The 14,850-nt window shown below is 34.7% G+C and overlaps 1 protein-coding gene across 1 annotated transcript in view; it reads right to left on the bottom strand.

Moving 5' to 3' along the window:
• The window catches only part of Neto (Neuropilin and tolloid-like), a 1,086,331-nt gene that overhangs the window by 793,013 nt on the left and 278,468 nt on the right, over positions 1-14,850 (bottom strand). The window contains exon 2 of the mRNA XM_069822273.1: positions 13,873-14,235. Within this exon, the coding sequence (XP_069678374.1) occupies positions 13,873-14,215 (343 nt within the window). The 5' untranslated portion in view covers positions 14,216-14,235. The remainder of the gene's footprint in view (positions 1-13,872; positions 14,236-14,850) is intronic.

Genomic DNA, 14,850 nt, shown 5'->3' on the forward strand with positions numbered 1-14,850 from the left:
GCTAAGAAGGAATGATCCAGGACTGCGCGAGGAGATTCGCAGCTCACTGCAGAGAAGAGCACAACATTCCGTTCAGATGCATTGACAGCATTTTGAACACCTGCTCTAGGTAGAATTCAGTTTGGGATGTCCACACTTCTGTTCTTAGTCAGGAAAATCGAAAAAGAAAATGTGCATCAATCTCGACAACTGTTAATTTGCGGACCAATGTGTATTGGAGTTCTTTTGCTTGCGTTAATTTGTACTTTTCGTCTGTAAATTATTGACCGTCACTTTTGAAACAGCCTGTATATGTAACATACATTTTTAATATTAGCCTGCAATTTTATTTAGTTGTCTCTTTTAATTGCCTATTTTAGACGTTTTAAATGCCTACTCGTCCGACCTCCATCATCATCATCTACACTTTCGCACTATCATTCACCATACTCATTATCGCCATCCCAATAATCACAATGGAATATTTTTAATATCGCTGTTGTGATTTGTGACGTGATGATATCTGCCTTCATTAAACTCTGTTAAAGTAGCTCCATCGTCGTTGTGCACTTGCACACAAGTTGCTCCGCTTGATATGAAATTAGGAGGGGAAACTATTGTGCAACTAACTGGGGCCACACATTAAAATTCCCCAATAATTGCTAAACCACCACTACTTCAAGTGGCGTAGTGCACAGTTTCTCGTGCGGTTTCCTAGTTTCAAATGTTTAGCAGCTGCTACCTCACACATACCTGACATAACTTTCTAATTAATTTATATTGCAGACCGGCTTCGAATTCTCTGCCAATTAAAGTTAAAATATATTCGTACAGTTCACTGCGTCACTTCACATGAGACACCCGAAAATAAACTAGCATTAAATTTATAAAGCGGCGTGTTCACACTTTATACAAACAATGAAGTTAAAATGAAATAATTCGAACATTTCTAATGTATGCATATGAACAAGAAATTTGGAAAGTCTAAAAACCTATAAACTACAACCCAATAAGTTGGGACCAGAGACGGTAAATTGCCTCCCCAATTCAAAAAATACGTAAATTGCCTCCTCTTTACTTGAGAGAGTGGACGTACTTCCAGTTTGTAAATACGCCACTGTAATCAACATTTTCCTTCCCATTTGAAGACTTAGGGCTGTCAGTAATATAGTCCTACATGCACAACTTTTGTTATGTAACATTTTTCACAAAAAGCAATAATAAGCTAGATATTTCGATTTGTTTAATTCAGGCCCCTTTAAATAAAGGATTTTGAATGCCATATAGCCTAAAATCTAAGTTACAACGAACTTAATTTATATTTCAATTTTCATCGAAATCCGTTCAGCCATTATCGCGTAAAAAGGTAACAAACATCCAGACAGACAGACATACAAACAAACATTAAAAAAAAGCGATTTTCGGTTTCAGGGTGGTTAATTATACATGTTAACACGAATTATTTTTGGAAAATCGAAAATTGCCAGAACAATTTTGGTTACAGATTTATTGTTAGAGCCACCGGCGTGGCTCAGTCGGTTAAGGCGCTTGCCTGCCGGTCTGAAGTTGCGTTCGGGCGCGGGATCGATCCCCGCTTGGGCTGATTACCTGGTTGGGTTTTTTCCGAGGTTTTCCCCAACCGTAATGTGAATGCAAGGTAATCTATGGCGAATCCTCGGCCTCATCTCGCCAAATATCATCTCGCTACCACCAATCTCATCGACGCTAAATAACCTAGTAGTTGATACAGCGTCGTTAAATAACCAACTAAAATAAAAAAAATTTATTGTTAGTATAGATTAACAACTGACGACAGTCACATGCTTACAGTACGAAATAGTAACCATAGCGATACGTAATTTATATCCTGGAACTAAATAAAACCCTTAAAAATCTTAGTAGTAATTTATAGTAGACGAGAGTAAAATTAGCCTATATTTTTGCGCGAGTAGAAAGTTTAGCGCCCTAGGCGAAATCGAGGGTGATAATTTCCACGAGAACATAAAATCTGTTTACTCCCGTGTGCTATACAATATTTTAGACATTATTGGTATCTAAATTTCGTTACTGATATCTAAATTTAATTTTAAGTTGTACGTCTTTTCTTCGTGATGTTTTGTTTGTGAAGAGGTTATAAACAAAGCTCGGAACTTGGGGACTTGTGTCTTTGAACGTGGCTAAGCGACCGGACTTCAATGTCAACAAACTCCCGCTTCCAGCACAGAGGTACTGTAAGGTCTGCTATAAAAGTGGTTCCTGGCTGGAACAACATAATGATAATATTATGGTAGGTTGAAACACGTAATTTTTTAGCATATATATATAAATAACATGCAAAATATATCAAATTTACAGTTCTGCTCTGTATATTTTATTACAGTGTATGACTACATACATTCGAATACTTTTCGAACCCATACCTTCTTCGTCTGTTAGTTAAGCATGGTTTGAAACGAAAGAAACTTATTTCCACGTCACATGAAGTGACGGGAGCAAAATTAATTTTTTTTATTTTATTTATTTTAACTAGCTACCTACTGAATACAAATTACATTTATAAAACAAAAATGTTTCTAGCCACTACCGTAAGAGCCAGGCTCGTGTACGGTGTGGTCTTAGTCAATAATATAACATAAAATTTACAAGGACATTTTACTAAATACAGTAAGTAACTTAATTCAAACCAATAAATACAACACAAGAGCAAGAATAAAGAAGAAAGAGAAAAAGAGAGAAAATACACATTTAATATAAATTGACAAATTCGACAGAAACCAGTGATATTCAATAAAAACAAGAATATAGTAGACAGAAATAAAAGATAAAAAAATACATTTGTTAATATTATATTATATTATATCGTGGATAATTTTACACATTTATTTTTTAAAAGCTTCAATTTTTAAAAAATTTCAAATTTGGAAAATGGTTTGTAATTGTATTATAAAGTCTTAGGCCGAAATAAAGTATTGAATGTTTTCACTGTCACTGTTTCCTGTTCGATTTTCAGTAGTTGCTAGCTGATCTCGTATCTGAGAAAGATAAGTATCCTAAATTTGTCTCGAAAATAGTTTTCACTTTCTATGTCACTACTAGGGAAGGTTCCACTACGACTTGATCCATGGCTATGGACAAATTTTCCACCGATTTAAGGGACTGCAATGTATTTCAATGAATGCCCGTTTCCAATCTCTAGTTTGTGTTTGACACAAGTTACAAAATATAAACTCTCTATTCGAAGAAAATAATGTATTTCCTCAGAATTCCTCCACGAAATTCTGCACCTAAATTTTAAGAAATATATTTTCAAACGTACACAATATCCATTTGAATAATACGTATTTTCTTATTTTCAAACAGACCGTTTACCTCTAATTAATTATCTGAATGTCAATGGCTTCGACACGACACAGTTTCCTCGTCCGTCTTCCTGTCATTCGATGTGACCACTTTCTTAGTACACACGACTGTCCCTGAGCACTTGCAGGGTGAGCTTTGTGTACGTTGTACCTGTAACCTTACTCATGCATACGATACACAAGTCCCCAAGTTCCGAGCTTTGGTTATAAATGAATGTATAGATTTTATGGTTGCTAATGTGTTGGTTGTCATGGAAAAAGTTTTTAATTCAGTGCTGTGAATTAAGAAAAAGAAGTAAGAGAACAGATGATCAAAGCTAACACAATATCAGGATTTCTAAGAGACGTCATTTGGAAGAATAAATATATGACCATAGAAAGCAAAATTCGAATATACAAGACATGTGTAAGACCAGTTCTAACGTATGCAACAGAAACCGGAGCAGAAACAAAAAAAAAAAACGGAAAAGATGATGACAACAACAGCGATGAGAACGCTCAGGAGTATTACGGGATACACAATACATGGCAGACAAACAAATGAAGAAATTAGAAGGAAATGTGGAATACAAGACGTGGCAAAATGGATTAAAGGAAGAAAAGGATGGAGAGATCACGTTTCAAGAATGTCAGACGAACGACTTCCAAAAATCGCAATGGTAGGAAAACTAGACACCCCAAGACCTTTGGGACGACCTCCAAAACGTTGGAGAGAAAGCTGGTCACCATAAGAATAAGGCAACGTTGAAAAAGACAGGATTTATCCTACAATAAGAAGAAGAAGAATTAAGAAATTATTTAGATTGCTAAGAACGATGAAATAAAGACCAGTTTAGATACCAGTCATGGATAAAAACATTTGAAAGTACACTGTTTATGAGACGATCTAATACGGCCCTCCAATTAAAAAGAGTGTATACCAACTGCCATGTTTATGAAGCTATAGCAGTCATATTTTTTCCATGTTTACAGTTGTTGTTGACAAATAATCATGGAACGTTACACCATTCCACAATGCGTAGAAACAATTAAAATGTGTTATTAAAAAAGTACTCCGTTTGTCAAACATTCCGTGCACTATGTGAGGTGTATGGTGAGTGTAAGATACCGGAATATAAGGCACTATTTTTGGCCTCAATTGAAAGGTATGGATCTCAGAAACGTCTCGTTTTAGCAAGACGACGCCATGTGTCATACTGCTTACGAAACAGTCGACCTTTTGAGGGAGAAGTTCAGAGACTTCGTCATTTCGCAAGGTGGTGATGTTAACTGGCTCCTCAGCTCGTGTGATTTAACGCCGCTGGATTACTTCTTATAGGTTATGTTAAATAATGTGTTTATGCCAACAAGCCAGAAAGAGTTAATTACTTAAGGAACAATATGACGTGCGTTATTCGTCAAACTGAGCCTGGTTTATGTTAGCCTGTTATTGAAAATTGGAAGACCCGTATACGTGCAAACCAACGAAGCCGCGGCGGCCATTTAACGGAAGAGCTATTCCATCTCAAATCGACCGAAATATAGAGAAAATTGACCTTACAATTTCTGAATACAATGAAACTTTTTCTGTGCGTAGAAAACTGTGATACAATGCTTTGTGCAAAGTTTGAGGCATCAGAACTTCATAGTGTTTAAATTAAAAATATTTAAATTGATCGTATTTTCATAAAATTAGCAACTTTAAACTGTTGTAGCTCCGAAACCCTTTCACCCAATGATCAAAATAATGGTTTATTTTGATGCTGAGATATTAAAGTTTATATTGACATATAAACAGATATTCTTACTTTTTATGGAAATGGAGAAATTTAGATTTTTCCAGTTGAGCTTTTTTAATTTCCGAGAACATGAAAACAAACATACCGCTTGTGTATCGTACATTATTTTGTGCGAAGATCGTTTATTACTTACCTGAAAGACGAATTTCTAATTAGTTGCAATGAAATCTCCATCTTGGTGTCTGTTCAATGACGGCAACTTTGGAAAACAAACATATCTATCTTCAACATTGTTCCTATAAAATGTTTTCTGTGTCTACTGTACTGCAGCAGGCCGTGATACATATCTGTCTTTTTTCCCCCCAGTCTATGATGAGTCTGGAATCTTGTTGATTTTTTCACGGCTTCCTTAATGTTACTTGCATTACAAATGCAGTAACTTTTGAGGTGTTGTAGAGTTTACTTAATCTTTGCAAATATTTGAAAACAATAATTAACAGTGCAATTTAGGTGAAATTGCAGTGGTAAGTTTCCAATTTATAATTATTACTATATTGAACGTCTTTAAAAATAGTATGTTAAAAGCCTAAAGCAGTAAAATGAATATGACGCTTAAGCGGTAAGAATAGGGAAATTGTTATGCGTGTTACGTTGGGAATACTGAATGTGGTATTTCACACTTACCGAGTATTGGTTTTGTGCGGAAAGCAAGCAAATACGCACGATCTCGCACAAAAATATTTTAAAAATATATAGTTAGATTCCGCATTGAAAGTACAAATAAACACATATTATTTACTGATGGTATGTTGATAAGAAAGTATTGAAAATATCAAATGAAGAAAATTAATAGTACGCGCGTGAAGTAACCAGCTGACTGTGAGACGGGAGCTAGCCGAGACAAGCAAGGCCAGAAGACAAACGCGTGATGTTTCGTCTAGTAGCGCACAGCTGGGCTAGCTTTATCACAAGTTTTCATAAACACAGGAGTAAAATGATCCCCAACGCTTGCTTATCTTCAGCTCTCGGTCAGTGCGTGCGGTACTGCGCCGTTCAAGTTCAGGCGTGTGAAAATAATCTATTTAATACCCTCGAAACTTATTGCCATACCACTAAGCAAATAGGGCCGAATCCATCTTAATAATTCAATGTTTTTCTCATTTTTTTTTACATTTTTACAAATTGACAAAAAGCCTAAAAGTAAGTAAAATCAGATTATTTGTCTCTGTGTACAATAAAAGTAAGGATTACTTCTTAACATAATCTACCAAATGTCAGCTTAAAAATGAGCTCCCGTTCAATGTTCTGCAGTAAATGGTTCCAGAGTCTGAGCGCTGAAAGAGGCTTGTTTGTCTAAAATACGCTAAATTTGTCGCTCAACAGTACGAAAACCGTTTGACTTTCGATAGTATATTTTTGAAAATGCACTCTCCTCAGCACCTTGTATAAATAGGGAAAAATTAGAGCATAAAAATGCGAGGTTTTTTTTGCTGATCGATTTCATATCGAATAGCCCTGATGTTCTCTTCCATATGTAATGGCATTAAGTGTGCTTCAAAATAATAGTAATTAAATAAATAAACTTCTTTCCTTTGTACAATTTATTTTAAATTAAAAGAGTGACAGTCTTACTGGAAGACTCTAGATATTATGAACTAAACTTCAAATACAATTAATTATTTTCCAAAATGTTAAAATAAATTGTATACGTATTGGATCTATGAAAGTCTTGCTACTTTTGATATTTCTCTTTTTCTAAAACACCTAACTACCTGTAGTAAGTATCACGGCTATTAAATATGGAAGGTAAATCTCCTGCAAGAGGCCGCTCATCTTAAGAGAATTTATATTCCATTAGATTGCAGCCATGTAAGAAGATTACCAAGCCGCGGAGGAGAGACAGACGTGACTATGCGGGGCAAGCATCAAGCTGTGAGCTGAGAATCCATAATCCTGCACAGGATTCGTGCCTCTCATAACAGATCACTCTCTGTACGGACTTGCGCCTTCGAACTTAATTACTGATGTTACTTATTGTTTACGCTCTCCAAGAGATGAGAGTCATCGAGGCTTCGTTGCAAGTCGTCTTCGTATTTACTCCTTGTAATAATATATTTTAATTGCGATAAAGAAATTAGTGTCCAATTAAAATAGAACTGAATTAGCGAAATCAATAACAACAAGGCGTCCAGAGCAGTGAAGAAAGGACAAGAGAGCTACGATGGGACCGAAGGAATGATAAATTGAATGAGGGAACAAAGGAATGAGTGAATGTATAAAGAAATAAATGACCGCACGAATGAATGAAAGAAAAAAAATAAATAATGAGTGGATGAGTTAAAGTACGAATGAATGGATGAGTAAATGTACGAATATGAGGGTGCATAAATGTACGTATGAGGGGATGAGTTAATAATACGAGTGGGTTAATAATTATACGAATGAGTGGATGAGTTAATATACCAATTAAATAATGAATGAATGTACGAATATGAGGGTTAATAAATGTATGTATGAGTGGATGAGTTAATATACCAATTAAATAATGAATGAATGTACGAATATGAGGGTTAATAAATGTATGTATGAGTGGATGAGTTAATGTACCAATTAAGTAATGAATGAATGTACGAATATGAGGGTTAATAAATATACGTATGAGTTAATGTACGAGTGGGTTAATAAATATACGAAGGAGTGGCTGAGTTAAAGGATGAATAAATGTACGAATATCAGGGTGAGTAAATGTACGTATGAGTGATGAGTTAACCTACAAGTGGGTTAATAAAAATATACGAATGAGTGGATGAGTTAAAATATGAATGAATGAATGAATGAATGAATGAATGAATGATTGAATGAATGAATGAATGATTGAATGAATGTACGAATATGAAGGTTAATAAATGTACGTATGAGTGATGAGTTAATGTACGAGTGGTTTAATAAAGAAATACGAATGAGTGGATGAGTTAAAATATGAATGAATGAATGAATGAATGAATGAATGAATGAATGAATGAATGAATGTACGAATATGAGGGTTAATAAATGTACGTATGAGTAATGAGTTAATGTACGAGTGGGTTAATAAAAAATATACGAATGAATGGCTGAGTTAAAGTACGAATGAATGGATGAATAAATGTACGAATATGAGGGTGAATAAATATACGAATGAATGGATGAGTTAATGTATGAGTGGGTTAATAATTATACGAATGAATGGATGAGTTAATGTACGAATGAATATATGAATGAATGTACGAATATGAGGGAATGAGTTAATGTAATTTTTGCGTTTGCTTTGTTCTAGATAACTTCTCTGTTGCCAATGTCCTGTGCGTTGCCTACATTCAGGGCAATCCGGAAATTTATTGCTTGCTCTTTGTAATCTTGTGCACTTAACACACATTACCTGCTGACTGCTAAAGAGCCAGCACAATTCAGGGTGGTTCAGGAGAAATAGTAATTTTTTTTGCACGACCTTTTTTTTTGTTGTATTTACAGCTATTGTTGTTGGACCTTGGAAGTTACAATTCCCACAGAGAAACTTGTTGCTAGGGAAACAATTTTCAAAACATACAGCTATAATGAAATAGATCCTTTGCAGTTCATTTATTGTTACTTAGTTACCATTACAGTATAGTTTTGCGAAGGCTTTGGAATAATATAGCTCTAAATTTTCAATGCAAAATATATTGTATTTGCAATAAAAATATGATCTTGTAAAAAGTATTGTACAATACACGTTTGTGAAATGCGTCACAAAATCTAGGAAATTGAAAAATTCCCTCTGCTCATTTTTTGTAACTTTTGCTCAATGTTGTCAAAAAGCACTTACCAATCTTGTATCGTAATATGGACAATTTGAGTAAACAAACCTTAATTTATAAATATTTGTTCAATTTTAAATTTTTAATAGGTATGAATGTACACTTATTAGAATGTCACGCATAATAAGCTTGAATGCGTGGTGTCATCGACATTCAGTTGAGTGGGTCAGGTGTGTTATCGAATCGTCTTAGAGGGCGTAGCTACTGTATTTAGGGCCGATTGTATAAACCATTTAATCTTAGATCAGAGGTTAAATTGATCCTCGTTCAAGCTAAACTTGGAATTTTGTGTTGTATAAAATCTAATCTGAGATTAATTTGTCTCAAACCAAAGTCAACTTTGACTGACGAAATTTCTCAGATTAAGTTAGATGATCCAAGTTCAGTTATTTCTTTTCTGTTTGAAATATACGAGTGACAGATTGTGCAAATAAAATATACATTATTATTATTAATATTAATAGATATGGTAGGTATATTTATATATTTTTTTTCAATTTCTTGCCTTAATACACAAACATTCTTATATTTCACAAGGCTCTATCGTGTTCAGAAGTATGAAATAACATAACCTATACTTACATTATGTTTATAACAACCATTAATTATTAATGGATATGATAGGCACATTCATAAATTTCAAATAACTGTACTACTAAACGAAAATTGTTGTTTTATAAAGCTTTATTATGTTTAGCAGTATCAAACACCATAACATGGTAACAATTTGTACAACAGTCAATCTTCTTCTTATTGTCCGCCATTATTTACAATGCACAAAACAAACCAGTGTCTCCAACAAAGTGTACGGAAAGTCGCCAAAAAGTAGTCAGAAAGTAGCTAGGATTTCTCGTTATTAACAAAGAAAGATTAAATTTTGTCACTATGGGGTGCTAAAAAGGTCTCTAAATCCCTATTTAAACAATATAAAAGTTAAAAGAAATTGTCGTTGAAAAAGAGTTAAAGTCGCCAGATTGGCAACACTGAACAAACCTGAACAACATGGTCCTCGCATCACATACTTCACCTGTTTATGCGGTGTTGCCAAATCCTTTTCACGGCGTGAACTTAGATTGCATTTGAACCTAGGTAATTTGATCGCAGAAAAGTTTTATACAATAGAAGAAGTGTCTGAACTCGGTTCACTTTCCGATCTTCGATCAAAGTTGATCTTTAGTCAGGGAGTTTTATACAATTGGGCCTTAGTCTTTTTAGAAAACGAGCTTCCAACTTTGTAACATGATCTCATTCACAGTTCCCTTCTTAGATAATACTACCGACAGAGAATAATATGTGCAGTTTATGTCACTGTTTGTTTTTAAGCTTTCAACTAGACTGTACAAAGAAACATATACGAGTATCACTGCTCTGTAATGTTTACAGTTATTACTCTCTGACTTGAAACGTAAAAAAATGAAGCACGTGTAGCAGAGCATTATATTCGCTAAAAGTGTTAATTAAAATAAATATCTCATAACTTGAAAACATTTGGGAACCATTGTGTGTACCAACTCTCGCCACAATTTTATACGAGCGCATTTTTATAGCGGACGAAAGCATTTTTATACTTCCGTGCAAGCTATTCGTCGTCAGAATTTGTTTATTGTGCTGTTTGCCGGGCAACCCAATGAGGTGGGGCGGCAACATGTACATTGATGTGAATGTGGTTTTTCACGACCAATCTGTGCACTGGTTATTGCTAAGCCACGAGCGATGACGGCAGACGGTTAAATAATTACCTGGTAACGAACTTCTATCGACATATATATATAACTCTCCTCCCAGTTTTATAAACTCCCTTTGAATATGAAGTCTCATTGCTTGTTAACATTTTGTGTACAGTTGCAGAAAAATGTTGCATTCGTAACAGTGTTTCCGAACTTCATCATTATCTTTATCGTATGGATCAACTACTGTGCCTAGGGATAGACTCCTCTATAGTCTTTGGTTTATGATGTGAGTCCACCATCAGAAGTTATATCTCCTATTGGCGAAATGAGATATTTGAAACAAAAAAGTATAATATAATATGAAATATTTCATACCGTATTTTGGAAAGCCATTGATTTAATTTCCAATATGGTCATTAAATTTAAGAGAGCAATGTATTCTGAAAATAAATGATAGAAAGAATTTTAGTTTTGTCCTTTAAAAATTTAGAAATATGATTAGAACAAAGTGTAACATTGTAAAATTACTTTCCAGAACAAATTATTAGTTTCATTATAAGTAACAAATATTAATCAATAATCAATCTGTTAAGTAAGAATTTATGTAATTTTGACCTAAATGAAGTTATTGTCCAACAACCCCTTTCATCACTCGGAAGCGAGTTTCAATTTCTAGCGACTGAAACTGTATAGGATGAAAGATATCTTGTTGTAAGGTATAATGGTCAAATAGTTATGGTGAAACCTGGTGATATGCGGATAAATTTTGAAAACGAGAAGCGAAATAGATTGGGGTAGCGGTGCGCAGAATTTGAAATAAGAGAATAAGAGAATGTAGGACTCGGCAATCACTTAGTCTTAGCCAAGACAAAGTTTGGAAAGACGGGGAAACATGATCATACTTACGAATATTGAAAATGTAACGGATGCACGCATTATGTACACGTTGTAGCCTGCTGCTCAAATTTTCATTTAGGTTACTTAATATAACATCGCTGTAGTCGAAGTGTGGCATCACGAGTGTTTGTACAAGGATTAATTTTAGTTTATCAACAGTAATCTCACTAGAGGGATTTAATTGACTATTACACGATTAGAAGAAAGTATATAAAGATTAGAAGTAACTAAGTACTCCAATACAATAAAATAATAACTGACTTACGAAAATACAACTGTCTTCAAATGTATTATTGTACCATCTCAACATTACAAATATTACGCTAGATGGCAGAAGTGTGTTATGATTAGCTGTTTTCTTGTTATCAGTTGTGTCAACTATGGAATCTTCATTTAACTTTATGGACGGTTACTGTTCAAGAAGGCTTTGTTGATTCAGTTTCATTTTTATTACAACAGTTGCATTCCACTTCAATTATCCGGATCCCAGTAATCAACGTCACTTGACAGATGATTTCCAATAAATCTTAGTATATTAAACAATCTCTGATACGTGACTATCCATATTATCATATAGCAGAAGCTATAACATAACCTAAATAATATAAACAAGTGTTAGAAAAATTTTAATTAGGGATGATGAAATAAACAAGAAAAGTTTTAATTAACGATGATGGAATAAAAAAATAAACATGAATAATTTTTAAAGGAACAATTATTGAAAGTACAATTTTCAAATTTGAATGTTTTAGTGGTTGGTGGTTCAGTTGATATCATATTGGACGTGCGCGTAAAAGAAGTGAAACTTGTTGATGTACATGATGTATTCCTCAACTTATTCAAAATTTCCGAGTGGTGTTCTTCATTTATTTGTAAATAGAATTTGAAGGAAGATGCATAGCTATGCATAACAGCATAGCTTCATTAATTCTTGTTCTTGAATGCCAATGCGAGTCATATTTGAAACTGCTGTGCATCGACTGGAGTGGTTTGTAATTTTCTGTTTTTTTTTTTTTTTTTTTTTTTTTTTTTTTTTTTTTTGACGTCCCGACCAGTGCAGTTTGAAATGCTGGCAAACAAAGAAACAAATGCTAGGGTAGTGATAAAAATAAACAAATGCTAGGGAAGCGATAAAATTAAACAAATGCTAGGGAAGCGATAAAATTAAACAAATGCTAGGGACGCGATAAAATTGTGCGATAAGCAGCAATGATTGGTTGAAAGACGTCCTTTCGTATCGTTTATTGATCAAAAAGTAGTATGACGTAGTAAAAGTGTAATAGGTAGAAAATGATTCTGTCGCTTTAATGAATGAATAATCGAATATATTCCCTGGTTGATATTAAAAGAACTTTGTTTCCTTATTTGTTGCTGGGTCAATGTGAAGGCTAGGGTAGTGATACAAATAAACAAATGCTAGGGAAGCGATAAAATTAAACAAATGCTAGGGAAGCGATAAAATTAAACAAATGCTAGGGACGCGATAAAATTGTGTGATAAGCAGCCATGATTGGTTGAAAGACGTCCTTTCGTACCGTTTATTGCTCAAAAGTAGTATGACGTAGTAAAAGTGTAATAGCTAGAAAATGATTCAGTCGCTTTAATGAGTGAATAATCGAATATACTTCCTGGTTGATATTAAAAGAACTTTGTTTCCTTATTTGTTGCTGGGTCAATGTGAAGGCTAGGGTAGTGATATAAATAAACAAATGCTAGGGAAGCGATAAAATTAAACAAATGCTAGGGAAGCGATAAAATTAAACAAATGCTAGGGACGCGATAAAATTGTGCGATAAGCAGCCATGATTGGTTGAAAGACGTCCTTTCGTACCGTTTATTGGTCAAAAGTAGTATGACGTAGTAAAAGTGTAATAGGTAGAAAATGATTCAGTCGCTTTAATGAGTGAATAATCGAATATACTCCCTGGTTGATATTAAAAGAACTTTGTTTCCTTATTTGTTGCTGGGTCAATGTGAAGGCTAGGGTAGTGATACAAATAAACAAATGCTAGGGAAGCGATAAAATTAAACAAATGCTAGGGAAGCGATAAAATTAAACAAATGCTAGGGACGCGATAAAATTGTGCGATAAGCAGCCATGATTGGTTGAAAGACGTCCTTTCGTACCGTTTATTGGTCAAAAGTAGTATGACGTAGTAAAAGTGTAATAGGTAGAAAATGATTCAGTCGCTTTAATGAGTGAATAATCGAATATACTCCCTGGTTGATATTAAAAGAACTTTGTTTCCTTATTTGTTGCTGGGTCAATGTGAAGGCTTTTATTCACGTATAGACTCTTCACGCATTGTATTGATTGTTTAGGAATTTCTTCTTTTCTAGAGCAGCGCAAATAGCAACTTAACCTGAAAATCACAAAAAAATAAAGTCATACTTTGAAGGCACGCTCACTTACCTGCAAGTATCTTGATGCAGTCCGAGTGGTTGGGGTAGTTTCCGGGGAAGTTGGGGGAGTAGAACTCTCCGCGATCCGGGTTCCCCACCACGAACTCCTTGCACTTGAGCGCCTGATCATCTGCAGTGTCGCGACGCAACATCACGTGACCATTACTACTCCGATAAAGCACTTGTTTGTCCACAAAACTAACAGACGCGGTAGCACCGTCTTTCGGTGCCTCGTGATATAAGGAATTTGCGACGTCGTAATGGTACAACGAGGCGTCGTTGGAAGCGGCGGCGGCGTCCCGCGGTCGGGGGTGCTCCGTTTCGAAATACGGCCGGTGTCGAGGGGGAATCATCAGGTCGCTGCTTCCTTTACCTGAAAACAATTATCATAAACAAGAATTACCGAAATGCCTTGCCTCTATAAAAAGAGCCCTCCGGAGGGTTCCTAGCAGTAAGTACTCTATTTACTGCTTGCGGGGGGCGAAACTGCTCCCTTGATGCCCCTGCACATCTACGATACTTCATTAAAAAATAAATCCTGTACACTGAGGCAGAGGAAATAAAATGTTGCTTTATTAACCAGCGCTGAATAAAACAAGACGTGAATTTATGAACCAGGTACAATGTAGGAGAGAACACATGGCTCATATAACATCATTTTCATTACACAGTAAAATTTAACAGACAGAATAATGCCTGGATTATATATAACCTTAATCTAAGATGTCTATAAATGTCATTCCTGATAGGTTACTGTTTCACTTACAAATAGATATAAAATGAACGCACACGAAACAGATCGACACGACAGAGCGAATTAACTGGAGTCTGTAAAGAATGTTATTGTACACAGGGTAGTTTGTTAAACCCATTCCTTTTTCAATCTTGTAGTGGACCAAATAATTGAATAAATAATAATAATAATAATAATAATAATAATAATAATAATAATAATAATAATAATAATAATAATAATTAGCTAGAACAA

The sequence above is a fragment of the Periplaneta americana genome, chromosome 3 (genome assembly GCF_040183065.1).
Source record: "Periplaneta americana isolate PAMFEO1 chromosome 3, P.americana_PAMFEO1_priV1, whole genome shotgun sequence".
In the NCBI taxonomy this organism is placed as follows: domain Eukaryota; kingdom Metazoa; phylum Arthropoda; class Insecta; order Blattodea; family Blattidae; genus Periplaneta; species Periplaneta americana.